This window comes from Mus musculus, chromosome 5, assembly GCF_000001635.26.
Source record: "Mus musculus strain C57BL/6J chromosome 5, GRCm38.p6 C57BL/6J".
Lineage (NCBI taxonomy): Eukaryota > Metazoa > Chordata > Mammalia > Rodentia > Muridae > Mus > Mus musculus.
In genome coordinates this window covers 29,237,167-29,253,297 of record NC_000071.6, presented here as the reverse complement: position 1 = coordinate 29,253,297, position 16,131 = coordinate 29,237,167, and the positions used below count along the sequence as shown (strand labels likewise).

Here is a 16,131-nt window from a genome sequence, read left to right as displayed (position 1 = left end):
TGCCTCTTATTGGAGGAGAATCAGTAACTAGAAGATACATTGCAAATGAATTACTAGATTTAGATGTTTTTGTTTCTAGTGTTTTCAAATCCCAGAATTGATGCTTATAATGGTTATATAGGCCAGAGTAGATGTTATATAAGAACTTGACAGCAATTAGCCTTTAAGATTTAGTCAGAAGTCCAAAGGTATTCTCTTGTTAATTTCATAGGCAAAGCTTTCAAATTACTAACTACATTAAAATAATATAAAATGTATATGATTTATATAGTCTATGACTATATGCTTGCACCTATACTCTGTGTTTTGTGGAATTCATAAATATAATTTTAAAGGGAAAGGCTTATTATGTTTAAATTCTACTCTGATAGTGTTGTTAAGAAGTTGCCGGGTGCTCCGGGTATCTGCTCTGCACTGCCCTCCCAAGAGTGCTTGAGGGGTTCTTTGCCTCCTGCTGTCTCCTTGCAAGCCATCCTTTCTTTCCACAGATCATTGGGAATTGTGTGTCAATCTTAGTCTTGAGCTCTGCTTTGCCTGTGATGTCCAGAACACTGGGTAAGTTTGACTAAGAAATGCTCAGTAAAGTCCATGGTTTTATAGATAACTTTTTAAAATCTCTTTAACTTTTTTGCTTTGTAAATTCTTTTTTTTAATTACCTTTAAAATATAATATTATATTATTCTATAGTTCAATTGTGTATAGGGGCATACCAAAGCAAACAAAGACCTTTTTTTTAAGCACTTAAACATTCCTTTCCCAAACAATAGACTTTTTTTTTCTTACTTCATTCATAAGTTGGGCTTTTGAATCTTCTAGTGAGGAAACTGTGACTTTAAAAAAACACTTCAGTGCCTAGAAAATATTAAAAAAAGATCCATGTATGAATATATTTCCAAATGTATAGTGTAATGTGTGCTTTTAAAAAATAGAAACTTGTAAACTTGTTTTAAGCTGTTTTGAGCTCATGAAAATAGAGCTGAGCATGGTGTTGTGCAGTCCCTGGGAGCATACACCACAGGACAGTTTTTAGTCCTGTCATCTCTGTTTGCCTGCCAATCATAATATTTCCTTAAATTATCAATGTACAGGCAGGGTTTACTGTCTTTTAAAAGTAAAAGAGAATTCTATTTTATCGGTGACATAGTTGACTCATAAGTCAGTCATTTGTCCTTTATAATGCACTATTCTAGACTGTGTTCTTGGCTAAATATTATTTCAGACAGATGTTTCTTTTAGGCAGTTCCATATAATTCTCTAGACTTATGTTTTAACTTTGTAAATTAATGTTAGAAAAAGACCAGACAGAGTATATCTGTGAACTCTGTCCCTGGCTTCATTGGCAGTGTAGGCCAGGGGCTTGCTCTGCTCCAAAACTGCCTCCTGAGGGTTCATGCCATCAGTGTTGCAGCTGTGTCAGAAAGCGGGAGCTTTGTAGTAGTCTTGTGTGCTTTGATAACCAGTAGAATTAAAGTATAAGTGTAAAAGAACTTCTCTTCCACAGGCTATTTATTTAGTGAGTGTGTCTCTTTCATGTTTGATTGGTAGGACACATCTGCTTATGGTGAGCTAATACTGAAACATGAAACATGCACATTAGTGCCACCATTTGAAGCTAAATGCTACATCTGTTAGGACAGTCCAGCAGATACTGGGAGTGACCAGCCACCTTTCCATTTTGAACCTTTGAAAATCTTATTTATTGTGCTTTGTTATTTAAAAGTAATTGATAATCATGAATGTATTTCGATTTTGAGGGAGAAAATCACCTGCTGAGTATAGGCTTACTACAAACAAAACAAATTAATGGCAAAATTTACTTTTTGAAGCCTGACAAATTAAATTCCTGAGTAGTTTGCCATAGAGATAAATAAAAAGAAAAAAAAAAAAAACAACGATGGAACAATTAAAATGCAGCTGAGAAGCTCTTGGACCCAGCTGTCCAAACAGGATTAGTGGAGTGTGCTGCGGTACAGTGAGTCATGTGGCGCTGTGGAAGACAGCGGTATGCACTGCAGTACGTGTTATGCCCAGTGGCACTGAATAGATGAAAAGAGTAAATACGTTAAACAGATTCATGGAGGCTTTCTGCAGTATTAAAACAGCAAAGTTCTAGACTAGAGATAAAGCCTTATTTTAGTATTATGGGAAATGCAAACTAGAGAGTTACTGTGTAATCTGCTAATGCTTTAGGATTGAGTCTTTGATTTTAAGAAGGTGAGATACTGATGAGTGTGCCCCTGCTGAAGAGCAGGATTGTGATGCACCAGCTGAAAAGCTTGCGAACAGAATAAAGGACGCATTTACCACATCCCTAGCTGTGAAAATTTCTCTCTCTCCTCAGCTCTCACAAGGAGATCTGACCTCAACTTGATCTCCTTTGCTCCTGTGAGATCAGTCCACAGCATCTGTCATTAGGAGAAATGGGCACACAGCAGAACAGAATATAGGACCTGACATCTGAGTGATGTTTGCTGAAGAGGAGAATTTTAATTATGAATTTAAAGTACACTGATTCCAGAATACCATAGTGAATTTGATGATACAGTTGTTTAAGGAAATGAAAATGTCCAATAGCTGTTTTCTTTTAAAAATCATCAGCTGCTATTGTTGATGAAGTCTATAGCTCGAGGTTTAAGTGCATGATGTGACTAACATGGCCATTGAAGCATTACTCTCAGATAGCTTACTACATTTGAATGGGGGAAGTGGATTCATTGAAAAATGTGCGCTAAATAACTTAATAAGCTTATCACTTGCTACAAAGAAGTTGTGAGGGTTATTTTGAACAGGCATTTTAAGTCAATGAAATGAATGTAGTTTATTGTATGTAGTAAATGTAAGATTTTTTTGCATTCAACCCTTTAAAACCTGTAAGAGCATTGCTGTGCCTCCCGAGAGCTGACACATTGTTCTGGTGTGTGGTCAGACTTTGGTTATAAAGAATCCCTATTTTGGCATAGTGGATGCTCTTCTTTTAAGTAATAGATCACTGTTTAATTTAATACATGCCAAGTATAATGAGAGGAGATGGTTGCGACAGGTTGGAATCAGAGCAGTTAATCAGTTCCCTGCAGATGCTCAGCCATGTGTTTTGAAGAACATCTCAGATACTGACAGTGTGCTGTTCACTTCTTGGCTGGGAAGACAAGTGAGGTTTTTTTCATCACTCTTCATCTGAAGCCCCAGAGAGGTTTTCCTTCAAGTTCAGGCAACAGTTTTTGAAATATGTTTGCTAGTTATGTTTTAAAACTATTTTTATCTTAGAAACCATTTCTGCACTTTATAACTAACTAGTTATGCAAGGCCAAAATGCTGACTTACAAAAGTATGATACTAAAACAAAAGTAGTCTTTCAGATCAGCTTGTATATAGTTTAGGTATCTCCATTTGTTTGGTTTTTTTGTTTGTTTTTCGAGACAGGATTTCTCTGTGTAGCCCTGGCTGTCCTGGAACTCACTCTGTAGACCAGGCCGGCCTCGAACTCAGAAATCTGCCTGCCTCTGCCTCCCGAGTGCTGGGATTAAAGGCGTGTGCCACCACTGCCAGGCTCAGTTTTATTAAAGACAACAAATAAGATGTTTTAATTAACTTATGTTTGAACACTAAATCTGTATATCTGGTTAGGATTTCTAAGAATAAGGAATTGCTGCAACTCTCCTGCATTCCATGTGAGAGTCAGAAGAGCCGCTGGTGATAGTCCTTAGCTCAGGCCTCCCTGGCCATGCTCTTCAGTGCTATGCGGGCATGGCAGTCAAAATGTAGCCTGCTGATGTAGTTCCTAAGCTGTAGTCTGTATGAAAGTAATTCCATTTGGGATTATCTGGTGAGAAGACGCCTTCAGAGTCTACTTTAACATGTGAAGTGAAGGTGCTGTTGTCCGAGCTCTATACTAGAGAGCCTTTACCTACCCAAGTGAGTATCTCCAGTGGAATGCATGCTTTGAGACAAGGGACAGGCCATCTCAGTTGTAGGATATTTTTAAAATGAATTATATACATAAATACATAAATAGACTGTATTTATAAGAGTTAGATTGGGCTGAAGTGGCTTCTGGACCTGGAGGGCATCATCCTGAGTGAGGTAGCACAATCACAAAAGAACTCAAATGATATGTACTCACTGATAAGTGGATATTAGCCCAGAAACTTAGTATAGCGAGATATAAGGTACAATTTGCAAAACACATGAAACTGAAGAAGAACGAAGGCCAAAGTGTGAACACTTTGCCCCTTCTTAGAATTGGAAACAATCACCCATGGAAGGAGTTACAGAGACAAAGTTTGGAGCTGAGACAAAAGGATGAACCATCTAGAGACTGCCATATCCAGGGATCCATCCCATAATTAGCCTCCAAATGATGACACCATTGCATACACTAGCAAGCGTTTGTTGCAGGGACTGCGATATAGCCGTCTCTTGTGAAACTAGGTCGGGGCCTAGCAAACACGGAAGTGGATGCTCACAGTCAACTATTGGATGGATCACAGGGCCCCCAATGGAGGAGCTAGAGAAAGTATCCAAGTTGCTAAAGAGATCTGCAACCCTATAGGTGGAACAACACTATGAACTAACCAGTACCCCGGAGCTCTTGTCTTTAGCTGCATATGTATCAAAAGGTGGCCTAGTCGGCCATCACTGGAAAGAGAGGCCCATTGGACTTGCAAACTTTATATGCCCCAGTACAGGGGAACGCCAGGGCCAAAAATTGGGAATGGTTGGGTAGGGGAGTTGGGGGGGAGGGTGTGGGGGAACTTTTGGGATAGCATTGAAAATGTAATTGAGGAAAATATGTAATAAAAAAAATTCAAGATACCATTTTCATTAATTTTTGAGACTATCATGTTTACATACAATGTGCTTTAATAATATTCACCCTACTCCCTTTAACACCTCCCAGTCTCCTCTCAACTTTGTGTCATTTTAAAAGTCCACTGATGCTTATTCGTGTTGCCCATAGTCTTGGGCCCTCTAGTGGAGCATGGTCTACGTACCTAGGGTCATATTATTAAAGAAAACTGTTCTCCCTCCCCAGAAGTCATCAGCTTCAAAAGCTTCCCAACCAAGGTGGGTGGGGCTCATGAGCCCTTCCATACTGGAATGCTGCCTGACTCTGTACGGTGCAGGTCTTGTGCAGGCAACCACAGCTGCTGTGAGGTCATGTGTTCAGAAAACATGGTTTGATTCAAGTGCTCCCCAACCTCTGGCTCTTGTAATCTTTCTGCCCCCTCTTTGTTGATGAGATCCGAGCCTTGGTTGGGAGCTGTGATACAGATGTTTTCATTGTGGCTGAGCACTGATATATTTAGTTTTTGCATTTTGATCAATTGTGAGTTTCTATGTTAACTACTGTCTACTTCGCAAAGAAAATTCCTTGATGAGGCCCGATAGCTGCACTAATCTACAAGTATTAGAGATAGTGAATTTAGGGGACAGATTGATATATCCAGCTCTCCAACCATGGATTCCTGGTCAGATTTGTAGTATGAGGCATATATTTCCTTTGGTGGAGCAGGTCTCAAATCTAATCAGAAAGTAATTGGTTGCTCCCATAACACTCATGCCAGTTTGCCCCCATATGCTTGCCTCATGGTTGTTATGTTGTTCACAAGGCTCACAGCTGAGTCAGACTGTTCATGACCCTCTCTCCCCCAGCACCCTGTAGCACCTTCTAGTATTGTGAGAGCCAGAAGGAAGGACATTTTCGGTTGAGTACCAGCTGGATTTCTCTATGTGCTGTGGCCAGAGTTTGTGGTCTGGCCATGCTTTCAGTCCTAGTTCTTTCTTCTGTTTCCAGAAGCCACTTTGTTCAGTTTTTCAGATTTTTATTTTCCTGGAGGTGAGTGCATGTACTCAATAGGAAACCCAGGTAATTGCACCTGGGTATTACTTTGTTTCAAAATCTTTTGTTGGCTTTGCTGTTCTTTCTGAATTCCCTTAACTCTCTGATTCCCAATGGGAATTAAGAAAGGTTTTGAACTCACTTCCTCTGTCAGCACTCAGCCATCTGAAAATGAATTTCAAACCAAATTAGAATTAGGTCTCTCTGCAGGCCGCTGCTGACTCCTGGGTCGCCTCATGCTGTGGTATTTGGCAGTTGTGATCTCACCAGTGAATCTCTTCTTTATTTATTAACACCCTTTCCCCCTGTTTTTCCCCTTCTTTGTCAATCCCTTGACTCTCTCCTTAATTGCTCCCACTAGTTACTTATTGGAAAATCCACAGCTCTCATCCCTCATCCCTCCACTTGCCCCATGCTAACCAACGACCAGCCTAACTCTGGGCTGCTCTGGGCTCCCACTTGATACTGCACAGGCCATTGCCAAAGCAGAGCTCATTGCTGTCTCATTAGTCTTCAGGATACTTCCACCCAAGACTCTAGCCAAATCAGAAACCCCTTCCCACCCATCTTGTTTACCTCCTGAACAACTGAGAGGAATCTGTGTGTGACAAGTGGGCTCTAGGCCTTCTTGTTCTTTTTTTATTTTGAGGAGAGTAGGGTAAGAAGATTTGAGCTCAAACCAAAAGAGAGAAAATGTCTCTGAGAGACGCTGGACCCCCTCTGAAGACTCCGTCTGCTTAAGGGCCCAGATGTTTGTTTCTATCTTTGAAAGAATCGGTTCTTTCTTGAGCTCTGGTGTTCTCCATCCTTGTATTTAGTTGATATTTAGCTTCACATAATGAACTTCACCTGGCTACTTAATTAAATCACCTTCAATTAGAACAAAGTGAGTTTGTATCAAATACAGTCATGAAAAATGATAATTCCAGACACATTTCTCTACCTCTAAGGTTTAGTTTCATGTTCCTGAAGCCTTCTGCCTTTGACCTTTCTTTACTGTCCAAAGACTCCTACTTGTTTACACTTGCTTATTGGAATTGATGTTTATTTATTATTAATCATTTTATTCATCTACATTTCAAGTGATATCCCCCTTCCGGGTCTGCACCCTCCCAACCCCCCACTCCCAATGAATTGATGTTCTTAAGAAACTTTACATTCCTTAAAGGGCAAGAGCCCACTTCCTGCATCTTGTCTTGCAGAGCCTTAGCTCATAAGCTCCTGTGATCCCAGAGAAACTCCTCATTGAGGAGGGCTGTTCTCAGTGCAGATGAAATAATTTCCATGTACCTTGTCTCAATTTTCCATGTCGTCTTTCATTCTTTGAGCTTGTTTGACGAAGTATTATTTCAAAAGCCCTTTACAACAATAGCCAAAAGGTGGAAGTAGCCTGCTGTCAGATGATAGGCCAAGCAAATTGTCGTATACACATCAAATGGAATGTTACTTAGCCATGGAAGCCAGTCCAAAGAGACAAACTCTGTGGGGTTCTGATTCTAAGAGGAATTGCAGTAGTCTAGTCTATAAAGACAGGGATAGGTAGTGCTTACCAGAGTCCTCGGGAGGGAGGATGGAGAGAGTAGTTTGGGAATAGTTTCAGATTTGCAAGATAAGGGAGTTTTGTGGTAATGGTTGTAAATAATGTGACTATTATTAATAGTACCAAGCCATGCATTAAAATAAAATTGTTATACTGGTACAATTTATGTTACATGTCTTTTACCACAATTAAAAACGAAGGAAAGGAAGTCTATATGATACAAGGTTGATGGAATTTGGAAACATGTCATATGACAGAGCCTATATAGAAATGGCCAAATGCTGTGCGATTCCAAAGATAGGGATAGGGATGATGAGAGAGTCTCAAGAGAAGCTGCCTTGTGGATTTGGAGTTTCCCATTGGAGAGCTACACTTGTGTTCAAACTGGGGAGAAGGTATTTAAGGCCCTCGAATTGTTTGTCTAAAGTGATTATGTGATGTGACATTCACCTTAGTTATTTAAAAGGAAAACCCATTACTCAATAATGTGCACATTATTTTCCTGTCCCCTGCCATGGCACTGTACTGAATGTGGAAGCCTTACTGCTTGGCCATTCAGTTTCCTTTGAGTGTCTCAGCTGCTTTCCAATAATATGACCCAGATGGAGTTGGAGGGAACGGGTAAGAAGGACACCACAGGTGGCCAAGGTGCTACAAGTAGTGCCCACTCTAGCACACCAACTCCAACTCCAACTTTCTTTGTTCATTTCCCCCACTCTCTTCTTTTCTCCCCCCCCCCCCCCCCCCCCCGCCTCCCAATCTTGGCAGTGCTGGGGATTGGACCTAAGATCTGTATTCATGCAAGGCCAATGCTCTACACTTACCAAGCTAAAGCCCCATCAGTCCTCTGATGATATACACTGGCAGGGAGGGTTTAGGCTGTTGTCTGCTTATTGATGTGTTTATTGTGGCTGCCTTCTACTATGTTCAGTATGTCCCTTTCTTTCCCTGCTTTGCTGGAATTCTTATGCAGATGGTTGGTGGATTTTGCCAAATGCCTTTTATGTGTATACTGAAACAACCACACACTTTTAAAAAGTCTCTAAGTATGTTGAATTACATTTATTCTCAAATGCTAATTAGCCTGCTGTTTCTTGGGTGAGCTCCATGTGTCATGATATATTATCTTTTTTGGGTTGAATATGGTGAAAATTGGCTAAAGACTTTTTCTTCAGTGTTTTTGATGACATTGTTCTGTGGTTCTCCTCCCATCCCCTATTTTTATTTTTATTTTTCGATTTTGATGTATGTGTAATGCTTTCCTCACTACAAGTGTTCAGAAACCGACTCTTCAGTTCCCTGGGTGGTTTTTGTAGACTTGTTTCTTATCCTCAGTGCACCATTGCTTACTGATGATACCATTTGGTTTGAAATTTATTTTTTGGAAAGGATTTGGCAACAGTTCAGTTTCTTTTATGGAAAGAGCCCTACTCAGCCGGGACAAGCTTTGTTAATGTCATCAACAGTGTCAGGTCTGTGGGTAGCGACCTTAGCTACTAGAAGAAGTAGAGACTTAGCACTTACAGATCTTTTGTGCTTTCTACCTCTTTACCTGAGCTGTGTGCTCATGTATTGATTTATTGATCCTCTCACAGAAGCAGCATTCATTGCATTTTTTTTTCTAGTTTACTGATTTAGACCTTGGGAGTAACATTTTCTAACTGCAATTGGAGCTAAGGTCACTGAACTTTAAGGTCATTTTCTTCTTTTGATCTGAGTGGTTAACTGCGTGCACTCCTTGTCCAGCTGTTACCTCCCTGTGCTGCCCCTCCCCACTACATAGTTATAGCATCCTTGTTTATGAATCTACAAACCTTCCATATAGAGCATGTTAATTTTTATTTTGTCAAAAAAAAAAAAAAAAAAAAAGGACATTTGCTTCATCTGTGTGCCATGCTTGTCAGTGTTAGTTCCGCTGTCTGCAGGTGTCCTCATGCCCTCTAGATCCTTAGGTTCACTTGTTTAGACTGCTGTTGAGAGGACCGTGAAGCACTGGCTACAACTGTGAGCCTCTCTCTCCTGTTCTTCACCAGTTTGCATTGATTCTTTAAAGCTTGGGTACCAGTTGCATAAGCGTGGGGTCCCAGGTGAACCCTTGTAATTATGGTAGTGGGGAATCGTTGTTTAACTGGTAATTCTTCTCTGAAGTCTCCTTTGAGTCATGTTAAAATAGTCGTTTTACCTTCCTTATGATACTTTTCAATTCTCATACTATAAACCTGTGTCTTTATGTTAAATAGCTATGTAAGCCTGTCTGGATTCGGATATTTAGAGTATTCATATCAATTTAACTCCTGGTGTGATCCTATCTGTTGCCTGTTTCCATCCATACCATTTTCTCCCTTGTTGCCCTGTCTGCTTCATCTGCATTCTTAGAGATAAACTAATCCTTTTTTTGGTCTATAGACATAACTCTAAGAAGTAACTTGCCAAGTTACTTCAAGGCTTATGCAGTATTACTTTTGTGAATTGGGCAGTGGCAGTGATGTTCATAGTCTATCAATTGTAAGCTGCCTGTATTCCTTTGAATATATAAGTAGAAGGGATACTGCTGGATCATATAGAAATTAAGTTTTGATTTTTTTTTTTTTTTTGAGAAACCACCATACTGATTTCCATAGTGGCTATAACAGCTTACATTCTAACCAGCAGTGAATAGGTTTCTTCCCACCCCCTGCCCCATTTTCACCAGAATTTGTTGCTTTTTGTTGTTTCTTTGATAAAAGCAGTTCTGGCTGGGGTAAGATGAATCTTGGTGGCATTTTGATGGCTAAATGTTAGATTTTTTTTACATGTATTTAATAGTCATTTTAAAAATTGCTTTTGAGAACTGTTCAGTTTGTTTATTGAATTATTTCTCATTTGGTGTTTTATTTTTTGAGTTAAAATAGTCTATGTATTAATCTCCTGTTAGATGAATAGATGCCACAGATTGTTTCCCTTTCTGTATGCTCTTTAATTCTCTTGTCATCATATAGATTGTTAGTCTGACACAGTCCCATTTGTCTTCTCTTGCTGTTGTCTTCCTGAGTTGTGGGTTCCTGTCCAGAAATCCTGTGCTTGTACCTTGTAAATTTTTTTTTTAACTTTTAGTTTAGTAGTTTCAAAGTGTTAGGCACACTGCAGGTTTTTGTTTTGTTTTTTAAAATTGTTTTATTTATTTACATTCTAAATGTTGCTCCCCTTTCTTGGTCCCCCTCCAAGAGTTCGTCACCCCATCCTCCCTCATCCACCCACCCCAACTACTCCCCTCACCCACCCAGAGACTGAGCCACCAACCAAAGAACATATACAGGATGGTATGAGGCCCCAGCACATATGTAGCAGAGGACTGCCTTCACTATTTTTTATTTCTGTCATTACTAATCTCTTTGGATTTTCTATTTCATTTAATGCTTTTCTTCTCATTTTGTCTCAATTTATTATTTTCTGCTTGCTTCATATTTATAAACCTTATTAAAGCTCTAAAATATCTACTAATTTTCTTTTTTTACACTTCAGATTTGATTCCCCTCCCCATACATGCTCTGACTGAGCCACATCCCATACCTCTTCTCTGATCCCGTCTCCATGAGGATACCCCTCCCCGCCCCCACCTTAAACTCCCTGGGGCCTCCAGTCTCTTGAGGGTTAGGTGCATCTTCTCTGACTGAACCCAGACCTGTCAGTCCTCTGCTGTATGTGTGTTGGGGACCTCATATCAGCTGGTATATGCTGCCTGGTTGTTGATTCAGTGTCTGAGAGATCTTGGGGGTTCAGGTTAATTGAGACTGCTGGTCCTCCTATGGGGTTGCCCTCCTCAGCTTCTTCCAACTTGTCCCTAATTCAGCCACAAGGGTCAGCAGCTTCCGTCCATTGGTTGGGTGCAGATATCTGCATCTGACTCTTTCAGCTGCTTGTTGGGTCTTTCAGAGGGCAGTAATGATAGTGGAGTCTTTTTGTGAGCGCTCTGTAGCCTCAGTAATAGTGTCAGGCCTTGGGACCTCCCTTTGAGCTGGATCCCACTTGGGGCCTTTCACTGGACCTTCTTTTCCCTCAGGCTCTTCTCCATTTCTATCTCTGCAGTTCTTTCAGACAGGAACAATTATAGGTCAGAGTTTTGACTTTGGGATAGCAACCCCATCCCTCACTTGATGCCCTGTCTTTCTGCTGGAGGTGGGTTCTACAAGTTCCCTCTCCCCACTGTAGGGCATTTCATCTAAGGTCCTCTCTTTGAGTCCTGAGAGTCTCTCACCTCCCAGGTCTCTGGTACATTCTGGGGCGGTCCTCCCAACCTCCTAACTCCTGAGGTTGCCTGTTTCTATTTTTTCTGCTGGCCCTCAGGGCTTCAGTCCTTTTTCCCCACCTAGTACCAAATCATGTTCCCCTCTCCCCACCTTCCTGTCCCCTTCCCCTCCCACATCCCTCCTTCCTCCCCCCCTTGTGGTTGCTTTCTTCTCCCTCCCAAGTGGGACTGAGGCATCCTCACTTGACCTTTTTGAGTTCTGTGGACTGTATCTTGGGTATTCTGTACTTTTTTTTTTTTTTTTTTGGCTAATATCCACTTATTAGTGAGTATATACCATGCATGTCCTTTAGGGTCGGAGTTACCTCACTCAGGATGATATTTTCTAGTTCCATCCATTTGCTGGCAAAACTCAGGATGTCCTCATTCTTAATAGCTGAGTAGTACTCCATTGTGTAAATGAACCACATTTTCTGTATCCATTCTTTTGTTGTGGGACATCTGGGTTGTTTCCAGCTTCTGGCTATCACAAATAAGACCACTATGAACATAGTGGAACACGTGCCCCTGTGGCATGGTGGGGCATGTTTTGGGTACATTTCCAGGAGTGGTATAAGCTGGGTCTTCAGGTAGATCTATTTCCAGTTTTCTGAGGAACCTCCAGTTTGATTTCCAGAGTGATTGTACCAGTTTGCAATCCTACCAGCAATAGAGGAGTGTGTTCCTCTTTCTCCACATCCTCGCCAGCATCTGCTGACACCTGAGGTTTTGATCTTAGCCATTCTGATTGGTGTAAGGTGGAATCTCAGGGTCATTTTGATTAGCATTTCTCCGATCACTAAGGACTTTGAACTTTTCTTTAGGTGTTCCTCAGCCATTCAAGATTCCTCTGTTGTGAATTCTCCGTTTAGTTCTATACCCCATTTTTTGGTTGGGTTGTTTGTTTTTTTTTTGGTAGTTAGCTTCTTGAGTTCTTTATATATTTTGGATATTAGCCCTCTATCGGATGTGGAATTAGTGAAGATTTTTTTTCCCAATCTGTAGGTTGCCGATTTGTTTTATTGACTATGTATGTCCTTTGCCTTACAGAAGCTTTCCAGAGTCATGAAGTCCCATTTATCCATTCTTGATCTTAGAGCATGAGCCATTGGAGTTCTGTTTAGGAAATTTCTCCCTGTGCCAATGAATTCAAGGGTCTTTCCCACTTTCTCTTCTATTAGATTCAGTGTATCGGTTTTATGTTGAGGTCCTTCATCCACTTGGACTTGAGCTTTGTGCAAGGTGACAAATATGAATCTATTTTCATTTTTCTACATGCAGACCGCCAGTTAGACCAGCACCATTTATTGAAGATTCTTTGTTTTTTCCATTGTATATTTTTGGCTTCTTTGTTTAAAGATCAAGTGTGCTTAAGTGTGTGGTTTAATTTCTGGCCTCCAGTTCTAGTCCATTGATCAACCTGTCTGTCTCTGTATCTATACCATGCAGTTTTTACTGAAGTTTTTAATCTTCTGAACTGATTTTTGTGCAGAGGCAGGATCTGGTTTTGGTTCTTAGTGTAGATAAACAGGCTTTGTGGCACACTTGTTAATGAGGCTGTCTTTCTCTAGTACTTTTGTTTCCTTTGTCAAGAGTCAGATAGCTGTAGCTTTCTTCTGTGTCTTCTACATCAATAGCACATGTGACTACTTCTGTGCCAGTGCCATGCTGTTTTTGTTACTACAGCTCTGTGATCTAGTTTGAGACCTAGTATAGCATTCTTGGAATACAAGTCTGCTGCTAATAAATCCCAGGCTATTTGGATGTCTAAGATAGCTCTATTCTGCCTTACTTTAGAAGATATTCTTAGACATGAGAATTTAGATTATTTTCTCTTAAACTTTCAAAATAGTCTTGCATCATTTCCCCTTTGCAGTGCAAACTTTGGTAAAAAAAACTTTCTTTGGTAATCATTTCTGTTCTTTTCTTTCTCGTGGAAAGCTTGGCAGTTTGATTAATGCATGCTTAAGCAGTATCCTACTCAGATTTTTTACTTTGTGTTGATTATTCATATGTGTCATCAAATTTGGTCTATTTCTAGTTGATAATCCTTGAGCCAATATTTTTTTCAAGGAATTTATCTTTTTAATCTTGTAGGGATTGTGTGTGTGTGTGCCCTTGTGTGTACATGTATGTGTTTGATATGTGTGGTATGTATACGTCTGTATGTGGTGTGTGTGTATGGGCTTGTGTTGATGTTTATGTACATGTGTGGGTGTGAGTACAGTCTCACACAAGGTCAATTTCATGTGTCATCAGGCTCCGTCTACCTTGATTTTCCATACTGGGTTTCTAATAGGCTGTGAACTCATCTGAGTAGAATAGTCTGGCTGGGTGACCAGCAGCACCCAGGGATTGATGTTATGTTTTCATAGATTTTGGGAATTGAACTTAGGTCATTGTACTTACATAGGAAGAACTTTACTGGCCAAGCATCACTAGCTAGAGTGAGTGTATCATCAGACACTTGGAGTCAGCTTAGTTCATTAACACTGGTACTTGACTTGTTCTGTTTTGTGTCCCAAGAAGGGACTAAGAGCATTAAGCATGAGGACAGCTTAGGGAGCAGAGAGTTGCTTGGAGTGAGGCCTAGCAAAGAACTGAGCAGAAAACCCAGAAATGACTGTTTCCAATGGCCACAGCCTTTCCTAAAGTACAGAAGGTAGAGAAAGAGACTGAACTTACTAAATACGTACACAGAGTTTTAAAAGCCTGAAGTTGGCATATAAAGGAAAAGTACAATGTAAATGGGAAAAGCATTCTTGATAGGATAAGAGCTGGTTAGATACTACAGAAATCGGAAAACTTAAAGATAGCCAAATCATTATTTGATTTTAGTTTATTTTTTTAATATAATTTTATTAATAAATTTAATAAGAACACATGTTGTTTTGGCACCTTTACATTAAAATCTTGGGTGTTTTGGGTCAGATGTTTGTGTACTAGGCCAAGTTGTGTAATTTACTGATAACATCACTCTCAGGTCTTTTGTGTCCCACCCTTTACAAAGGCTCTGAATGGCCTCATGCAGCTCCACCAACATGAACATGCTTGCTCAGAGCAGAAGTTGACTCAGGTGGGCTAAAGAACAGGAGTTCTATTGACTTATCCTGTGGGTGGGGCAACATGCTCCTTCTTAGAGTTGGTTGTATTCTGTGCACCAGTTCTTTTAAAAAATGTGAATAGAGAACAGGTTGTTTTTGAAGGAATTACTCATTCTCATTTGAGTCCTTGTGGGAGAAGCAGTGCATTGCTTGTTATGAAGTGTTCTACTGAGGTCACATGACCCTGTGCCTCACTGCTGTCTAATGAAGTTACTTTGTGTATGTGTTGCTTCCCTTTTAACAGTGATGGGATGGGTGAAGATATTTGACCAAAGATATTTAATAGTTTAATCTTGTACTTTAAAACTGTCTTAATACCATGTTATCTTTGTCCAGAAGTTTAGAAGTATTATACATTTATATAATATACATTACATCAGTACTTTTTTTCTTAAGTGTCAATAATTTCTAATTAAAAAAAGACGTTTTTTTATTTAATTGTTGCTGGGACAAAAGCCACCTAGCCATAATTTCAGAGAAATGATTGTTTTTTGTTTTTTGGTTTTTTTTTTTTTTTGCTTCTAAGTAAAGAGTTATTTATGTCTACTCAGAATAATCTTTTGGTTGATCAAGATCAGTCAGATTTTTTCTAAAGTGCAAGTGAAACAATAGTGTCTTTTGACCCAAGCCTGTGAACTAGCATTTTTGTTCCTCTTGGGTTTCTGTATATGTCTGCCTGGAACAAAACTTTTTTAAGTAAGAGACTGCCCTTTGCCTAAACATCCTGTTGTATCCAGTGGAGTCCATTTCTAGGGTGTATGACTACCCCTCTCACTGTCTAGAATTTCTATGTTCAGTGCGACTGATTTGAACCCCCTCCCCCGACTCTGCTTTTTTGTGGACAGTGCAAAGCTATCTACAGGCATACAACAGGGGTCCCCAATGGTATCTGTATACCCACACAGGTTCATTAACGAGAAGAGAATATGGACCTTGTATTTGTATTGCTGTTAAGGTGATTCTGTACATAGAGTAATGGATCATCAAATGCACACATTAAACACATGATCCACGTGTTAAAACCCTATCAGCCTGCTCTTTTTGCTCTTACCCAGTGCAGTAGACATCATCCAGGATACACCCAGGTTCTCCTTTGGGAGCCTTATAGATGCAGAAGCTTGAGTGTACCTTTCTCACGGGATAACTATAGCTTTTGATGGACTCATATGGAGAACTTTGGATCTTGGGATCAATTCAGTTGCCAGTATGGGGTCTCAGTGACGCCTTGAGGTTTGTGTTGGTAGGACCATAACTGTTTATATAGCTACTAACATCAATTAAATGTTCTGATTTGAAAAGTAAAGTATCTGATTAGGCTTCCATTTCATTTAACAAAGTCCTTTCTTTTAGGCTTAGCACTGAGAGACTAAGGCAAAGTTGTCA

The 16,131-nt window shown here is 40.0% G+C and overlaps 1 protein-coding gene across 10 annotated transcripts in view; it reads left to right on the top strand.

Annotated features, from left to right (window-relative positions):
* Lmbr1 (limb region 1) overlaps nt 1-16,131 on the top strand; it is a 148,620-nt gene that overhangs the window by 125,124 nt on the left and 7,365 nt on the right. For all 10 annotated transcript variants that reach the window (XM_006535767.4, XM_006535764.4, XM_011249782.3 and 7 more), the window contains one exon: nt 489-555. In XM_006535767.4, coding sequence (XP_006535830.1) covers nt 489-555 — 67 coding nt within the window. The remainder of the gene's footprint in view (nt 1-488; nt 556-16,131) is intronic.